The 19,906-nt window shown below is 37.4% G+C and overlaps 1 protein-coding gene across 3 annotated transcripts in view; it reads right to left on the bottom strand.

Moving 5' to 3' along the window:
* EIF3H (eukaryotic translation initiation factor 3, subunit H) overlaps nt 1–19,906 on the bottom strand; it is a 128,722-nt gene that overhangs the window by 49,847 nt on the left and 58,969 nt on the right. Inside the window, exon 2 of one of the 3 annotated variants that reach the window (XM_011941093.1) lies at nt 1,750–1,936. The exons of the other annotated variants lie outside the window; for them this stretch is intronic. Within the exon in view, the coding sequence (XP_011796483.1) occupies nt 1,750–1,786 (37 nt within the window). The 5' untranslated portion in view covers nt 1,787–1,936. The remainder of the gene's footprint in view (nt 1–1,749; nt 1,937–19,906) is intronic. 3 annotated transcript variants of the gene reach the window in all.

The raw sequence follows: 19,906 nt of genomic DNA, 5'->3' as shown, positions 1-19,906 counted from the left end.
GGCTCAGAGCAGTGTTGCAGCCCAACTAGGTAAGCAGGGTATCAGAGTAGGAGGCCTGTCCATTTTAGAGTGTCAGAGACCAGATCATGCAAGAAAGGAATCCCCACAAGATGGTGGTTGTCGTGGGGATTCAGAGATTCAGTAAAGTGAAGAAGGTATTGTGGGTAGGAGGAGGAATAGCACAAGGAGTCAGCATCTGAGCAGGATAAGGAAGGCAGGGCAACCCATGCATGGGTGCCCTGGCACAGGACTTCAGAGCCCAAGTGGCATGGTATGTGGAATCAGAGACTGAGCAAGGTGAGGAGGGCATCTGAACAGGAAAAAGTTTGGGAGCAGAAATAAATTAGTTACATAAAAAGGAAATTAACCAAATAAGTAAATGTATTAAGAATAATATGAACATGTGTTTTCACTATCAGAAAAGGGAATTACAAATACGAAAAGGATCGATCTCTCTCAGGAGAGGGATCCCAGCTGGAGAGGTGAGCCAGGGCTGTCCACAGTGAGACTACTATTACCTCTGTGCCCCAATTGTATTAACATGTAATATGAAGAGGGTTGGTGTCCTAGCTTTTTTTGTTTGCCTACATGTTCTGCCTTAACTGTTGGTTTTGTGTTAGAATAAACTCTGTTGTAATGAACTGGAGTTGGAGTTATCAGTGTAAACTCATGGTTTTCAATACAAATAAATACAGAAATACAGATGTAAATGTGTTTATCTGTGTGTGATTTGTATATTCAAATACATGCTCAGTCAGCTCAAAAGGCCTTCAGGTAGTAATATCCCAAGAGCAACGAGCACACTCAGGGTGTTCTTGGCATCTAAATACCATTCTTCTCTTGGAGGATCTAGGGCTCCTTTGAGAAATGACTGAATCCAGAAATGGGACAGGGAAGGTACAAAATGAGCCTGGAACATTACATTATGCCAAAGAGGGAGGAATGCTCAGATAGTTGATGGAAACACTGCAAAAGGGCACAAGCTACCTTGAATGGGATTCCACTGATCAAACTGGGGATAAACTAAACATTAAATAATGACAGTAACTTGTAATAGCCCACTGAATAAAACAGGAAACCATAAGTATATACAGATATAGATACATGATTAAATTGAAAATGTGTTAAAAGAGAATACTTACAAAGTTCCCCTATAAAATACTTGGGAATGGTTCTCTCCTGAGACTATTTAAAGTTTACTAGCTCTATAACACAACTAATCATTAGGAATAATGATTGAGGTTTGAAAGAAGATAAGCATACTTCATGACTGCATCAAGGATCAGATTCCAATGCACTAAACATATTGTTTTTGAAATAATTTATTTCTGCCTAAAATACAGAGTTCAATGACTAAGACTTCAGAATACTTACAAAATAGCAGGGGGTTTGTTGTTGTTGTTGTTGTTGTTAGTGTGATATTGAATCTCTACTGTGTACTCATTTATTTAATCCCTGTATCATGCTTAGTCTTCTTGAGGAATAAAATCTAAATAATTTGTAAGGGCAAAATAATAAAGTATAAGTTTGACTACAAAACATACGAGGTAGAACAGCTCTGCACGCACAAAAAAGTCAAAAGCACAGGCAACAAAACTTTTGTGAAAGAAAACAACACAAAACCAACAGTTAAGGCAGAACATGTAGGCAAACAAAAAAAGCTAGGACACCAACCCTCTTCATATTATATGTTAATACAATTGGGGCACAGAGGTAATAGTAGTCTCACTGTGGACAGCCCTGGCTCACCTCTCCAGCTGGGATCTCTCTCCTGAGAGGTCTCCATCACCACCCAGCTGTCCCTGGTGAATTTCACCCTCTCAGCGTCCAACCGAACTCTGCTTCCCTTCCCTCCCAAACTTGTGCCTCCTCTCCTGTGTGTGCTTGTCCCTTTTTTCCAAGGGGTTGGCAGACCACCCCAAAGGAAATACTGGGCCTAGATGAAATCAGAAGAAACAAAAAAAGAATAGATTTTTAGGGGTTTTTTTTTTAAGTGTAAAAAGAAAAAAATTGCATGCCTGCTTGCAAACATATGGGATACTGAAGAACTATTGCTGCTTGCACCAACCCAATTGCTGGTCAGCGTCAGTGCTGACAAACTTGCTTGCTTTCCTCCTCTGTTTTACTACCTGCATCTTCTTAATGACTGGGAACAAATGGGAAGTCAAGTCCTTTCACCAGTCAGCTTTTGAATTAAGAAACTGTAGGGATGACCACAACCTACTTTGTACTCAAGGCGCTATCCCTATATTCCTTAAAGCCACTACAAAGAGGTGAGATTCCCACTGTATTATGTTACAAATTTATGTTTACCCCCCTTACCAGAAACCTCTAGCTGAGCCTGTCCGCTTCACACTGAGTAATGGTTTGTTTCTTCCCTCAGGGCCTAAACTTTTATTTGTTCCTATTAAATATTATTCTGTTTTAAAAGCTTCTAAATTTCAACTTGCCCTGATTACTTTGAATTATGTAATGCAAATTAGTCTACTGAATAAAGATTGGTCTTGAAATTTGATGAGCACCTCAACTGATTAAGTTAAATTATGCTTTAGTGGGGGGCATACCCTATATACTTCAAATACCTCCAGGCACACAATGAACTAATAACTGTACCAAGACTTCTGTGAAAAATAATAATATCTACTACACATTCAATGCTTACTAAAAGGCAGGCACTGCCTTAATGCATTATATGCATTCTTTCTTAATCTTCAGAACAACTCTAAAGGGTAGACAGAATTATCATGCTCAGGATCAGACTGGATTCAAATGCACCAAGTCTGTTTAACTCCAGAGACTATGTCTTGATCATTGTATCAGAGGGCCGTTATCATGGCTACTAGGTAGCTACAATTTCACAAGCAAAGTAATTATAAGAGCAGTTATTTCTTTTTAACCATGACTTTAACAGGCTGATCAATATGATGTAAAATAAATTTCACAAGATGGATTACTCAAAGAAGTAAACCATACACATTTCATTCAAAAGGGGCATAAGTTACAACTTTCCAGATACTTATGAGCCTAGCCTACAAGTCATGAGTGACAAGTTAGATGTCACTCATGAATGAAAATTACCTGTCTCCTCAGTAGACACCACATTTCTCATATCTACCTCATCTTCATTCTCTCCACCACTAACTTGTCTTCTTGCATTCAACTATTATTTTTTTCTTAAAACAGATCTGAATATTGTCATGATACTTACAAAAAGTCTTCATGGTTGCCCACTGTCAATAGTATAAAAGCCAAACTCCTGACCAAAATGATCCCAACTAATACAGGTTATGCTGTAGATATCAACTGTCTCTGTTTTACAGATGAGGAAACTGAAGCTGAAAGAATAAATTTTAATATACCCTGCATCTCTCAGCATCCTTGCCCATGCCATAGCCTCTACTTCAAAACCTCTTGCCACTACCAATCTCTTTCTCCAACTTAATGCTGCCAACTACCAACTTTCATTGTTTAAGTTTTTTTTTTCTATTGAGACATAAATCACTGTTAATACCAGTGGCTCATTAGAGCAAGAAATAGAGGTGGAGCTGTGAAAAATGCAGTATATATAGGCAGAGTGCAGTGGCTGACATGTGTAACCCCAGCACTCTGGGAGGCCAAGACAGGCAGATCTTTGAGCTCAGGAGTTTGAGACCAGCTTGGGCAACATGGCAAAACCCCATCCCTACAAAAAAAAAATACAAAAATTAGCTGGGCATAATGGCATGTGCCTGCAGTCCCAGTTACTCTGAAGGCTGATGTGGGAGAATGGCTTGAGCCCAGGAGGCGGAGGGTTGCAGCATGCTGAGATCATGCCTTGGCAACAGAGCTAGAACCTGTGTCAAAAAAAAAAAAAATTGAATACACATATATCCACATATTTCCTTGGGTGTACATGCCTAAATCCACTGAGTTATAGGTCCACCATTCTTAAACTACCCAACTGTAGGCCGGGCGCGGTGGCTCAAGCCTGTAATCCCAGCACTTTGGGAGGCCGAGACGGGCGGATCACGAGGTCAGGAGATCGAGACCATCCTGGCTGACACGGTGAAACCCCGTCTCTACTAAAAAATACAAAAACCGAGCCGGGCGAGGTGGCGGGCGCCTGTAGTCCCAGCTACTCGGGAGGCTGAGGCAGGAGAATGGCGTAAACCCGGGAGGCGGAGCCTGCAGTGAGCTGAGATCGGGCCACTGCAGTCCAGCCCGGGCGACAGAGCGAGACTCTGTCTCAAAAAAATAAATAAATAAATAAACTACCCAACTGTATCATATGAATTACAAAAAATTACTGATATCATGACATACACTTCAATCTTCACCCATTTCAGAGTTCAATTTCTCAACAATTTTTGTCAGACGAATTTTAGACATTTGACTCAATTCAACAAACTTTCTCTAAATCTTGCTAAAACAGGTAATCTACATGAACACTGCTGCATGCCATTATCCTAAGCAAATTAACGTAGGGACAGAAAACCAAATACTGCATGTTCTCACTTGTAAGTGAGAGCTAAAAATTGGGTACTTATGGACATAAAGATGAGAACAGAAGACACTAGGAACTACTAGAGGGGGTAGGGAGGGAGGGTGACAAGTATTGAGAAACCGTTGGGTACTATGACGGCTACATGGGTAACAGGATCATCCACATCCCAAACCTCAGCATCATGCAATACACTCATGTGGCAAATCTGGACATTTACTCTGTGAATCTAGAAGTGAAATTAAAAACATAAATATACATATAAATGAATGCATGGGTGCTCTAATTATTCTCTTCTAAGAGTGAGGGTCTTAATGTCAAATGACAAGCCAGTTTTTGTTTCTTTGTTTTGTTTGTTTGTTTGTTTGTTTGAGACGGAGTTTCGCTCTTGTTGCCCAGGCTGGAGTGCAACAGTGCAATCTCAGCTCACTGCAACCTCTGCCTCCTGAGTTCAAGCGACACCCCTGCCTCAGCCTTCTGAGAGCTGGGATTACAGGCATGCACCATTACACCTGGCTAATTTTGCATTTTTTAGTAGAGACAGGGTTTCTCCATGTTGGTCAGGTTGGTCTCGAACTCCCGACCTCAGGTGATCCGCCTGCCTCGGCCTCCCAAAGTGTTGGGATTACAGGCGTGAGTCACCGTGCCCGGCCACAAGTTTTTTATTGTTATTTTTAACGGAAACAATAAAATAGAAGACAGTATTTTTAACAGTGCCAAGTGGCCACTCAGAAGTCTGGCACTGGAGCAAGAGCTCCTTAAATTAATTGTCTAGGGAAAAATGGAGGTAGAGAAAACTCAACCTTCTTGGGATGGTGGCAATAGCAGCTGAAACAAAATATTAAAATCCGTCTCCTAAAGCAAGTTTGTACAACCTGCAGCCCAGGACAGCTCTGAATGCAGTCGAACACAAATTTGTAACCTTTCTTAACATTATAAGATTGTTTTGTTTTTCTTTTTTTTAAAGCTCATCAGCTATCAACAGTGTTAGTGTATTTTATGTGTGTCCCAAGACGATTCTTCTTCTTCCAGTGTGGCCTAGGGAAGCCAAAAGACTGGACATCTCTGTCCTGAAGTTTTCAAGTTATTAAGGGAAAATCCTCTCTACTTTTTACCTACTACTTAGCAAAAAAAGGCAAAGATCAAATGCAAGTATGGCTTACTGTTCCTGTTTCTAGTACATCAAGCAACATAAAGAAAAGAAAAAGATTTATACAGTTTGATCAGGGAGGCCGAAAGACATCCATAAGTAAAACTGGCAACTACTATGAAAGTTAAATTTAGCATGGCTAGGGTTCAGGGAGACCATTTGTAATGCAAAAGTTAGGGTAAACATAATAAATTGATACTTTTAAACACCTTTTTTGAGAAATGGGAAAGAATTTTTCTATCACTGCTAATTTACTTACAAATTATATGTTTTCCCAAGTCAATCCACCCTTCTAAATACAGGGTGTACTCAAAGCATTGAACTAGCTATCTTTAATCATAAAGTAAGACTTCTGGTCTAAATTTACATTGTTAAATTACTTTATTCTAATCAGTTCTCCAAAGCCAGAAAGAAAAATTACTTTCTAAATAGTGTGCTAAATTTAGGAAATAATATATTCCTTAATTTCAAACAAATTTGACACAGTAATTTTTGGGGGGCTGGGGGGGTCACATCATTCAGTTAATATTGTTCTATACCTACAAGATTAAATGTAGCTACTTTAGCTTTGTATGCAATTCACAATCTCCATTTAATCCACTCAACAAATATTTTATTGGGCATGTATTATATTCCACTATTCTAACAATAAATATTGGGGATAAATATATCTCAGCCCCTGAGCTCAGTGAGCATCCAGTCTAGCAGAAGTGAATAATACTTGATGATATAGTGTGATAGTCCCCATATTAATTACTAGAGTGTTTTTCATATATCTCCAGAAATTCTTTGTTGTTCCTCCCACCAAGCAACAGAATTTAATTCCCCTCCTCTTAATTATGGGCTGGACTTAGTGACTTAATTCTAAGGAATAGAGTAGAGGAAGGAATAAAAAGTAACTTTTCAGTGAAGAAACCTGGCAGTCACCACCTAAACCAAGTAACCAAGGTTATCATCATCATCATTAAGACATGTTGAGATGATGCAATGAAAGGGCCAGTTCACTTGTATACTTCCCCAAATCATGGGGATTATTCTTCCACATAGTCATGAGAAAACATCAGACAAACCCAAATTGATAGATAATGTATAAAACAGCTGACAAGCACTCTTTAAAAGTGTCATGGCCAGGAAAAACTAGAAAAAGAAACAGACTGGAATAGACTAAAGAGATACATGAAATTGAACGTGGCATCCTGGACTATATCCTATATCAAGAGAAAAAGAATATGAGTAAAAACTGAAGAAATGTGAATAAATTCTGCATTTTAGTTAATGGTACTATACCAATTCTAATTTCTTACTTTTGACAAATACACCATGGTTACATGTTAATGGTCTTTCCAAGTTCTGTAAATCTAAAAATTTTTTTAAATAAAAGATTTAAATATATACAGTCTGATAAGAATCATCATGAGATAAGCATATGATCTATGAGACATGCAGCCAGGGTCAGCATCAAGGGTTATATGTGTGAAATCTGGGAATAATGTCTCAACTTACTCTTGAAATACGGGAAGGAGTTGATCAGCTGGAATGAGGAAGGGGGTAGAAAAAACAGAATAATCCACTATCCAGGAACAAGGCAGTTTTTGGTTTGTGTAATTAACAAATGGTTCAGTATGGCTGGCAAAATGGGAGAAGAAATCGAAGTAGTGTCAAGAAATAAGGTCAGAGAGAAAAGCTGGAATTACCTGTCTTCAAGATCCAGCCTCAAATCCCACATATATCATATCAATCTAGTGCTGAAGTGACTTCCTCTCCTGACATCATTTGCTATACCAATCATTTGGCCATAACCAGGTACTGCCTTGTGTTAAGTTTGTCCTATTATTTTAATTTTCCCAATTTAAATCTTACTACACAGAGTGAGATAGTAGGAACCAAGCTTCACACACCCGCTGAAATTCACTTTACTGGTTTCTACCTCATATCATGCCTTACACAGTGTCTAGCACAGTAGGGACTCAATGGATGAGCAATATATAATATAAACTGGTCATCAGAATTAATCTGAAGAATATGGTATCAATGAGAAGCTGATTTTAATCATCATAAGCTGCTTCACTGGGGAGGGGGAGGGTGCACAGGGAACAGCGGGACAGATATTTCCAAAATCGAGTACGAATAACAAAGGACAACGTACTAAAAACCTTAGAAATCATTTTAGGGCAGTGGTCCCCAACCTTTATGGCACCAGTGATCCGTTTCCTGGAGGGCGATGTTTCCATGGAAGGTGCGGGGGGTTGGGGGGTGACGGCAGCGGCGGTGATTTTGGAATGAAACTGTTCCACCTCAGATCATCAGGCATTAGATTCTCATAAGGAAGGTGCAACCTAGATCACTCACATGCACAACTCACAACAAGGTTAGCATGTGGGCAGCAAGCCATCCAGGTGCCAAGGTAAGAGACTGAAGGCACAGGCTGTTTGAGTACAATAAAGAAAACACTTAAAATCAGAATAGTTACATTAGACACATAGATATGATTATATATGAATATTACTAATCATTAGTTTATAGCATTACTCTTTATTCCAGTATTATAATAAACTCTGTTCTACAATTATAACCTAGGAAAAACCAGGGCATACAGAGATAGGAGCTGAAGGGACACGGTGAGAAGTGACCAGAAGACAAAAGCGTGAGCCCTGTCATGCCCAGACAGGGCCACTAGAGGGCTCCCTGGTCTAGCAGTAACACCAGTGCCTGGTAACGCACTTAGCAGACCTTGGTCTAGCGGTAGCACCAGGGCCTGGGAAGCAACCATTACTTAGCAGATCGGAAAAGGGAGTCTCCCTTTCCCGGGGGGAGTCAGAAAAGATTCTGCTCCACCACCTCTTGTGGAAGGCCTGACATGAGTCGGGCCCTCCCACCAGAGGCCTGACATCTCCCTTTGATGCTGTACTTCAGCGGTCACGCTCCTGGTCCACTTTCATGTTCCACCCTGTACACCTGGGCTCCGAGGCCTTCTAGATAGCAGTAGCAGAATTAGTGAAAATACTAAAGTCTTTGAAATACACAGAAGAAATAATGACATAAGCTGTCCTCTCTCTCTCTTCTCTCCTCCCTCCCTCCGTCCCTCTCTCTCTCTTTCTCGTCACTTTTCCTATCACTGGAGATGGCTTACACTCCTTACCCTGCGCCCTTGTCTTGTACACAGTAAGTAACAGCACAGCCAGGCATTCGGGGCCACTACCACTCTCCACATCTAGGTGGTAGTGGTCCCCCCAGGCCCAGCTGTCTTTCCTTGTATCTCTTTGTCTTGTGTCTTTATTTCTACGATCTCTCGTCTCTGCACAGGCAGAGAAAAATCCACAGGCCCAGTAGGGTTGGACCCTATATTAGTGCTCCTATGAGAATCTAATCCAACAGCTTTTCTGACAGGAGGCAGCATTCCTGGTTCCTAACAGACCAGTACTGGTCCATGGCCTGGGCGTTGGGGACTCCTGCCTTACAGAACTTAAGGACTAAGAAGATAAAAACTGTTCCACATAACATCATTTCTGCCTATCATTCTGATACTCTGCTCCATTCCACCTCCTGACAATTAACAATCAACAGAAAGGTGTCCTGTAAAGTGATTAAGAATCCAGGCTTTGAATCCTGATTCCAAGCACTGTAGCAAAGGTTCTTGGACAAAGTACTTAGCTTCTCTAGCCTTTAGTAAAATGGGAACAGTAACAATACTCAATTCTTAAAAGAACCATTGGATTCAATGCATGCAAATCTTCAACACAATGAATGTTTGGCACATGACAAGTGCTCAACAAATGTTAGTAATTACAACTGTGACTGTAATGTTATCATCACCACTATAATAATGGTGAGGATGATGATACCATTCAAGAGTACTGCCTTGCCATTGCTCACTTCTAAGTCTTTTACTTTTTAATAACCTTCTTTAGTTTAAAAGATAGAGGGGAAAAATTCCTTGTTGCTGTGTTCTTCCTAAAAGCTAGTAAAAATATCTATTTTACTAAAAGTAAAATCGTCATGTACAGTTGGTGTTTCATTCCACATACAGAAGAGTAAGGTTAATCGATAAACAGTAAGATATCCTTGGTGTCAATAATCAAATAAAAGTTGAAGAACAACTGCATAAAAGGGAAAACAAAGGAACAGCCCTAAAATTTTACTGTTTCCTTTCCTACTATTTTTAACTTCAAGAGTTTAAAAGAGGTCAAGCTAATACATGTCAAATATCTAAAACACAAACTACTTACGGCTGTTTTAAAGCAACTTACTTCAAGCATTTTTTTTCTTCAACTATTTAAATACTTTCATAGATTGTATGCAATGTGTAGCTCTCACATTGATAATGTACTCTATGATAGTGGCCAAAGGTACATTATACCAAATGTAAAGGTCTAGAGAGTTCCTCTGTACAAAAGGTACTTTGCAGTGGAAACCAATTATGCCAGTAACACTTTGTAGCACTGCCCACAGGAAACACTAACTGCTGTATCCAACATTCCTGATGCTGAAGTGCTTATTATCTACAAAGAATGTTCTTCAACACCTAATTCATACTAGATCAGAGATGGATCCTAATCTACCCATATGAATTTAAATAATCAACAGTATGACCAAGATACTACCTATATACATATTTTCATATATTTGTGAAAAGTTATAGATTAAGACACAGAATATATTTACACATTTACCCATGTTGTTCAGATTATGAAAATATTAGCAAGAATCAGTAGTATAAGGAGAAAAGTTGCTCAAGCTGTTTTATCCAAGAGAGATGAATTTCTAATTTCTTTTTTTTTTTTTTTTTTTTTTTTTTTGAGACAGAGTCTCGCTCTGTCGCCCAGGCTGGAGTGCAGTGGCCGGATCTCAGCTCACTGCAAGCTCTGCCTCCCGGTTCCAGCCATTCTCCTGCCTCAGCCTCCCGAGTAGCTGGGACTACAGGCACCCGTCACTCGCCCGGCTAGTTTTTTGTATTTTTTAGTAGAAACGGGGTTTCACCGTGTTAGCCAGGATGGTCTCGATCTCCTGACCTCGTGATCCGCCCGTCTCGGCCTCCCAAAGTGCTGGGATTACAGGCTTGAGCCACCGCGCCCGGCCGAATTTCTAACTTCTTAACCTAAAGATTCATGTCCTAATGCTTCCTTAGGTGATAAAGATCCACAAGATAGTAAGGTAACTCAGAAAGACATTAGACACTACCTTCACCAAGTGACCAAGGTTAGCATCACCAGTGATGTCACGTGGGTATCATGTTACACCACCCCCCTCCACCCAGCAAGAATGCAATGAAAGGGGTACTTCAGCACTGAGATTTCTCCTCAAAAATCTGCAACTTCAGTTTAATCATGAAAATACATCCAGCATATCCAAACTGAGGAACATTTTACAAAATACTTAACTAGTAATCTTCAAAACTGCCTAAATTGTGAGAAACAAGAAAAGACTGAGACAGTCACAGACCAGAGGGGCCTAAGGAGACATGACAATCAACACAATGTGGTATTCTAGACTGGATCCTAGAAAAGAAAAGGACATTACTGGAAAAACTGGTGAAATCCAGATAAAGTTAGCAGTAAGATGTCAATGTTGGTTTCTTAAACTAATGTATCTCAGTAATATAAGATGGGAATACTAAGGGAAAACTAGTTGAAGGATATAGGGGAATTCTCTGTACTATCTTTGCAACGTTTCAGTAAAATCTAAAATTATTCCAAAACAAAGTTTATTAAAAAAAAAAAAGAGAAAGACTCCAGACACACTTGTTTACAAAGGTTATCTAGTAGCCATGGATAAACTTTCTTGGAGTAAACACTACCACCAATAAATCCAATCACCAAGCTGAGTTTCCATAAATATTTCAAATGTCAAGTGAAAAGTCCTAGATTAAGTCACAGAATTATAAAGACATTGATGACAGTTGATGACAGTCATCAATTCAACTAGATTACTACAGATAGCTTAAAGCTTTTTAGTAGTGTCTTACAGTTTACAGAATAAAATCTAAACTCTTATAAGCTCTGAAGAACACAGCCACTTGGTTTTCATTCAGCAGGATTTACTCAGACAGATTAACCTTCTGAAAGTTCCTGAACAATGTCAAGCTCATTCCCACCTCAGGGCCTTTAGCACTTGGTTTTCCTCGTCTGTCTCTTCGCACAGCTAGTTTCTTCTTATCTTTCAGTTGAGCATATCCCCATTCCAGGGACTCCCTAAACACTCCATATAACCACTCTGTTTTTCATGTTTCAATACAGCATTCAATAAATTACATGAGATATTTAACTATTTATTAATTTATTTATTTAGAGACTGGGTCTCACTCTGTCACCCAGACTGGAGTGCAGTGGCACGATCTCGGCTCACTGCAACCTCTACTTTCCGGTTTCAAGCGATTCTTGTGCCTCAGCCTCACGAGTAGCTGAGACTACACGTGAATGCCACCACACCTGGCTAATTTTTGTATTTTTAAGAGACGGAGTTTCACCAGGGGTTTTGTCATGTTGGTCAGACTGGTCTTGAACTCCTGGCCTCATGTTATCTGCCCGCCTCAGCCTCCCGAAGTGCTGGGAATACAGGCATGAGCCACCACACCCAGCCAACACTTTATTATAAAACAAGTTCTGTGTCAGATGGTTTTGCACAACTGTAGGCTAATGTAAGTGTTCTGAATACATTTAAAGTGGGATAGGCTAGGCTACGACGTTTGGTAGGTTAGGTGTATTAAATGCTGGGTTTATCAGGACGTGACCCCATCATAAATTGAGGAGCACCTGTATTTTATTGGGTTAACTAATGTCTCTCTCCTCTACGTTTTCATCATGTTATTCCAGAGATAAGGCAGAATTATCCATGGAATCCCATCCTATAAAGGGAATCTTGTGTTGAAAAAGTATCTTATTTCTCTTTTAGTAATCTTAATTCTCTTTCGGAGCTTGATAGTAAAAATTAATCCTCTCTCCAGAAAACAGGCCTAAAAAATATCAGTCCTCATACGTATTACACTGACTCACTACTCCATATAATGAATGTACTTTTTAAATGATCCAAAAAGATATCAATAATTTCTGAATTGAAAAATCTTAAATATTTCATATTTTAGTGAAGCTGATATTGTTACAAGTACAGGAATTCCCCTGCTGGTTATCAGCAGCTTACATTTACTAAATTCATCTGCTCTGTAATACATACTATCATCACAGAACAGGTGCTTTTCACAAAGTATTCAAGATAGAAGGGAAGGCAAACAGGAATTTAATTCTCTATGTGTGAGGTATTAAAGTTATTTATAATATTCATCAAATATCTCTTATGTGAGACATTAAAGTTATCTGATATTATTATTCAGTCAAGCCCCCAAAACATGAGTGTACTCGTCTACTCAATCTTTTGTCATTTCTTCCACCTCTCTCTAGTGTTTATCTTTTCGTTCTCATTGCTACTGTTCATATTTCAGTAAAGCCCTCATTATGTTTTTCCCACCTTCAGTCACAAAATATTGGTTTTATATCAACACACCTCTGCCAGAAAACCCAGAATGATTCACAACTACTTCAAATCTAAGCTTCATGTTCGAGAGTTCAAAGTTTTCCATAATCTGATCCTATTACTTCAGACCATTTCCCGAACTAAGTCTCTCACCTAACTAATCTCATTTTTCTATGCTTATAATACATGCTTTTTTCTAATTCTATACCTTTGTCTCATATAAGTTCATGTTTCCTGATTCAATCAGTCACGAATTTCTAAAACTTTGAGTCCAGTCCTATTCTCAAAAAAAAAAAATATTACAAACTCTTGGTAAGCAGTATTTGCATTATTCAGATCTTTTCCTTTTTAAAATACTCTTCTCCTTTGTTTTATCAGGAGAAGCAAAAAGGCTGTTGATGGTCACTCCCAAAAGACTACTACATTCTTAGGTGTCTTTAAGTTACACTGGAATTTGGAAACTTCAAGCCAAATCACAACAGTATAACTGAGTACTCAAAAATCAAAATAGCAAAAAATAATGGGCACATGAATAAAAGTACAAAGCAACTTATTTGTAAATTTTCAAGATGTCACCTCATTAGTATTATTATTATTACTATGCTAAGGACAACAGTATCTTAAAATTATAAACGTTCCATTTACTAGTCAAAATGACTATTTTTCCAAGACAAAACAGTCACTTAAATACATCACAAAGATACCAATAAATACCTGTAAAAGACTATTTCTATAGTAAAGAAAATTAGTAAAAGTGTTGATATTGATGACTATAAATTTCATTCAATTATATTAGGCTAATTAAAATTTAAAGATTTCAAGTTCAAAGGCCAAGTGAGATAATTTACCAAGCAAAGTAAATTCTGTGATTAGTATAATTCATTCACTATGGGTAAAGTAGCTAAAAATCTTTCCTAATTCTCAAAGACGTTCATCAAAACCACTTAATACCAGTTGAAGGGAAACCGAGAGCAGTACTTTATTCTTAAAACATGAAATATATATTTTAAATGCACATATTTATATCAAACAGTAACTAATTGAATTATACCAAACATCCTTACAGTACTCACTACCATATGACAATTATGATCCAAGCAAAAAACTAAAGAAAAACAAGGTCAGATGAACTTAATATTCAACTGCTGTACTTTCAAGCTTTCCATTTTTTTATGTTGAACAGGTTTTCTAGTTCTAAGGTTTGCCTAGATGTTGAACTTGTACCTCCTTAGAATTTTGGTTAAGCCAGAGCTTTTCTTTAAAAAAAAAAAAAAAATTGCAATAAAAGAAATTATGGTCTAAATCGCAAAGATGACAAGAAACCTTAGCAATTTAAATAGACAAGCCTTGAAATAAATACTGTGATCAAAGTATCAAGCAGCCTAATATAACCCAGCTGGCTCAGGCTTATCATATATGGTACTCATTACCACAATTGCACTATTTAACCTACTTCCTGGTGTCAACAAAAACTTTGCTATTAATTCCTCCCAGTTATGGATCTGCTTAAATTATTGCACTTTCTGATAAGACAACCCTCTGTCCAAAAAATTTTTTAAAAAGGAGCAGGTCTTATTTTAAATGTTTTAGAAATGGAACCACGGTTAGTAAAACCACAGAAACCACGGTGGCTTTGTATTATTAGCCGTCTATATAAGGGTATGTTAATTTCTATGGAGGTAATAGATGACTCATGGTTAACACAATTTTGTAAGGGATCACATGTTTTATCAAAAAGGTAACCATATGCACGTATGCAAAAAGAACTATTCTACAAATTGTTAAAATTCAAGTAAGAGATGTATCGACTGACAAAAGTATACAGGTTAGATTCTGCTAGCCCATCCTCTTATCCATACACAACTTCTCCATCATTCATGTAGATCCTTGTTGGTTACAACTTGTAAGATTTTGAAGCTATAGCTCTTACTGACTTTAGGTAATTAAATGTTTCTTAGGAACTTGTTTTTACATGTAATTTGTTTCCAAAAAGAGTCCATTTAGGCAAAGTAAAAATGGCAGGATTATTAAATCTACCTCAACACTTGTACCAAACACTGAAGCAGCAAAAAACTAAATCAAAAAATACAAAGAGATAAATAAGAAAAGGGCAGTGTGATCATGATTACTGTCACTGGATTTACTGGTCTGTCTCAGCCACAGGTACCAGGACATTGAAAAGATGAATTGTGAGAGTTGTTCACGGTACACACCTCCATTTTTTATAAAGAGCTAGTTGGACTGGTTACAAAGGAGTCACTAACTGCTTAGTGTTTCATGAGTGGCACCCAGCGTTCACACAGATTCCTTACAGCTAACTGATCCATTTCCTTTCCATGCTCTCTTCTCTTTCATTCTGCTTGCCCAGATGGCAGCCACAGCAGATTGGAAGCATTGCACAACATACTACTTAACCATACTGTGTACTCAGTAAAGAAGGAAATTCACATGACAGGCTTTATCAGTATTGTCTGTTTAAGTCATCTGCAAAGCAATGTATTCTAGAAAGTCTTCCTGTGTCATCAGTCAGGCACTGATTTCCTAAGTCAAATTAAACCATCTATTCAAACTATTATTTGTAATTGCATTCAGTGATATTTAATAAGAACATATTTTTCTTCCCCTACCCCACCCAGCTTGATCTGTACTTTCAGTTAGTTTCTCCATTCCATGTAGCAAAATAGTAGAGGCTGTGCTGACTTTCAGCAGTGAAATGGGTTTAGTGTCTGTATATATTCAACCACCGCTAATTTTCTGTTGACCTTCATTTTTACTTAATATAATACCTAGTGTACACCCACAAACTTAACTTTCTAAAAATCTGGTGTTAAATTTAATACTCATTTGATTTCATTTGTGTTGATAGTAAATGATAATGCCAAGAAGCAGGCTTTTCAGTAAATACAATATGTCTACAAGTCACAACTGCAGGCAACTGCATCACTCACTGTGCTTCTGGAAACATACTGGAATTACTGCCACCTCCCTAAATTGTGATGGATTATATATTAGATGGGCATACTGGGGTTTCTGGTTCTGCATTTGCCATTAATTTTAAACTTGGGCATCTCTGGGACTCAGTTTCCCATCTGCTAAAATAATTACAAAAGTTCCTCCTGTGATTCTCTTTGTAAATATGAAACGTAAAGCTGTAGAGATTCAAGATTCCAATTAGCAGTAAAGCCAGAACTTTATCAGTAGCCAGAAGTCAGTCTAGATTTCCTGTTATGCCTATCTGAAAGTTTCCCATATAAAAGAAATATATAATATTTGCTATATATACATTTTAGAAATATATTCTATTTTAGAAATTTTCTCAACTAAGAACTGTAATGGTATACGTGTATACACATTGCTTCCATAATTGGATACTAGCATCTTTTCAGGTTGCCCAGAAGATGAGGAGACAATTTAGACAGAAATGTAAATCTGGATTATGAAAAACATCAGAGTCTCACTGTTGGTCACATCAAATATCTCCGAAAGGGGCAGGGAGGCAAACCATATACAGCTTAACACTGCATATAACGTCTATACCACCCCATTTCCCATTTTATCAACAGAGAAAATAGCTCATACCCATCAAGGTATTTTATTATCCTTTATACAACCCCTCATCCTCTTCTAGTACTGAATCTTTTTAATGTTTTATCTTTTTTCACGGGGTTGGTGAGGCTGGTAGTTGGAGGAGGAAGAGAAATTAAAATATTAAGAAGAAACAATCGACATTACCAACAATCCTGGTAACAGACTTTTTAAAAAACTGAGTACATTTAAAGTATTGGGAGTTGCCACCAAATGACAATGAATCAAAAATGAAAATAAAATACTTCTAATATGACAAAGAAAAAAAGATGATCAACTTATAAATTTTCAAGAACAAAAGTATCGTATGAAACACATACATTCAGAATCACTTTGAATTACAAACTTGGAGACACATAGTTTCGTAAATATGTGTTTATAACCCCAAGACATTCTCCAGCTAAACAAAAATATGTTCCAGACACGTTCAACTGCATATTAACATAATATTCACCTTTCAATAATCTGATTCACTAACATAATGCACTAAAACAAGTCTCCTCATGCTTCTCATGTTCAAGTCAAATACACTGCTTAAAATCGCTAAGTTCTATAAATAACAAACATTTCAAAAAATATCTGTAGCAGAAATGTAGGTTAGCAAAGGCCAAAGTGCCCAGCACACAGTTTCCACTCAAATATTGGTGTGATGAATAAACAACAAAAGAAGAAACAAAGAAAAGCAAAAAGGAGACACTGAAGTGAGAGCAGATGAGCCTGGAATCTACAGTGACTTGAGAGCAACTGGATTTCATAGGACTGTTGCTGCTGCTGCTGCTGCTGCTGCCGCCGCCGCTGCTGCTGCTGTCACTGCTGTCTGCTGAGGGTAACAGCATGCCACAAGTCTAGGGAGCCCCATCAAGGGCTCTGCTGCCAAACTCCTTCTACCACAGTTGCTGGTTTGTGAGGTTAGTAGCCTACCACCAAAGTATGTCTCCACAAGGTAGTTGCCCATTCAATTCTATAAACCAGAAAAAAGATGAATACATTTCTGCAAAGACCACTGGAAGAACTGTATGGCCCTCTCATCTGTCACATAGGAAAGAAGGGCTGTCTGTATACCAAACGATGATGTCTATAGGTTAGATGTTAGAGGGCAAAAAAAAAAAAAAAAAAAAAAACGGTAAATATGTATGTGGGGTAAGGAAAGAGGGAGATGTCGGGTTTCATTATAAACCTATGCCATAACATTATTACTTAAAGTCAAAATAAATACTGCCTTTGTTTTCAACTATATCAGAAAGCATCTAAAATGTACTGAGTAAAAATTACTGGTAGAAAAAAGCATTAAATAATACTCGTGGTGGAGAAGCGTTAATGGTATGAAAACACAATTCTGAAACTGCTAATAGGTAACCCACGAAGAATAATCTCAAACAGATAAAAGAACAATCTCAAAACAGATAAAAGCTCCACAAACTATGAAAATTTCACCTGGAGAGAGATGAATATAAAGCAAACAGAACACTTTACTGGCATAACTAAGATAGCACTCTATTAGGATAAAGGGCAATTTGGAAAACTCAGTATTAGCACCAAAACATCAAATGTAATTATAATTAATTATTGATTTGTAAAACATACATTGGGTAATATATTTAACTGGGGGAATGAAACTGAGTACCATTTCTCCTGGGCAAGATAGGAAGCAACTCTGAACTTGAAAAAAAGAAATAGCAAGGATCTTTGGTTACATACTGTAATTGTGACTTTTTGACATTTTAATTAGTACTAAAGCAGTTCATTTTAATGGTTATTACCTTAAAGTTTAGTAATAAATTCAAATATCTTTACCTAAAGTTGTTGTGGGTCAAAAGTAAGACAGTTTTTATTTAATTAAAATTTAAACCACTGGGAACAGTAATTTAAGGATTACATTTTTAGACTTGGGAAACTTAGGAATTTTAAATACTATTTAAGTACTGTATCCACCTGTAATTTTCAAATCTTACAGTATTACTTTAAGACTGCACAAAATTTGAACAGGTTTTACTTGGCTTCTTTCCAAACCATAGCACTTACGCTTTGGGGACTAAGGGAGAGTAGAGTGTAAAGCGTTTAATTTCTTTAAGCAGAAAAATCTTTTACCTTGACCACATTTTCAAAAGTATATCCTTCCACACACAAGAGTTTCTCAACTTATTTTTAAAAAAGAAAAGAAAAAGAACTAAATTGTAAAACATGAAGTAAATGCAAAAATATTTTTCAAGCTTTCAAAATGAAGCTAGACTTTGTTCCTACTATTGTATTTAAAATCTTGACACACTCAAACTGAAAGAACCAAAGAGCCATGAAAATACAGGAACTGATGCTTCCTATTCGGATTTTGCTTCTCGTATATTCTAATCACCTTAATAAACCAAAAGCCAAACACATAAAGTAAATTTAGGTTTTTAAGTTAAAATTTCACCTCACAAATCAGGCTTTTCTGAGTGATTCAAAAAAATGTAAGTGAGCAGTAATCTAAAGTTCATTGCCCTGATTATTTAGCAGTAAATCACTAAATATGAACAGTTTAACATTTTCAAAATACTACGTGAGCAACAAAAAGATGAGTACCAAGAGGAATTACATAATTCAGTGTACAGATTCTCTCTAGTTACCTGCTTACATAATGCTTCTAAAATCAAGTATCTATCAAGTATTTTACTAAATATTTTAAATACAACTGCAATATGGGCCCCAAGGTTCTATAAACATGACACTAACATCATTATTAGGAGAACTTTCATGTATAAAAACAAATGTGAGAAACAACTTCTCTACCTGAATACTAAAGCAACAGCAATATCTGAAAAGTATTTTCAAGGAATCTGAACAATAAAGATGTCAAATTAAAAATATATACATATCAGTTTGTTCTTGATTTCTAGAGGTGTGTGTGCCACTTATGAGGACCCAGATATACAAATAATCAGGACACATTCAAAAGACACAACTTTCTTGTTTAACAGTTACTTGAAATTGCAACTGACATCTATCTAAGGAATCAAACTTCACCTCTCCTGTGAAGTCATCCCCCAAAAGGAATTAGTGGTTGATAGCTGGGTGTTCCCATCATTTTTTCCTTTTGTAGTCTAGACTTACATCAATTCTGTTTTACAATTTTTTTATGTACGCACTTGTCTCTCCCATTTAAAATCTTTTGAGGCAGTAACCAGATTTGGTGTCTTTGTATCTTTGTTACTTCCCACTCAAGTAATTTGCTGGCTACATGCTGAAGTGAA

The sequence above is a fragment of the Colobus angolensis genome, unplaced genomic scaffold, assembly GCF_000951035.1.
Source record: "Colobus angolensis palliatus isolate OR3802 unplaced genomic scaffold, Cang.pa_1.0 Scaffold198, whole genome shotgun sequence".
In the NCBI taxonomy this organism is placed as follows: domain Eukaryota; kingdom Metazoa; phylum Chordata; class Mammalia; order Primates; family Cercopithecidae; genus Colobus; species Colobus angolensis.
Note: the sequence above shows the minus strand (reverse complement) of the source record. Positions and strands in the feature narration are given on the sequence as shown.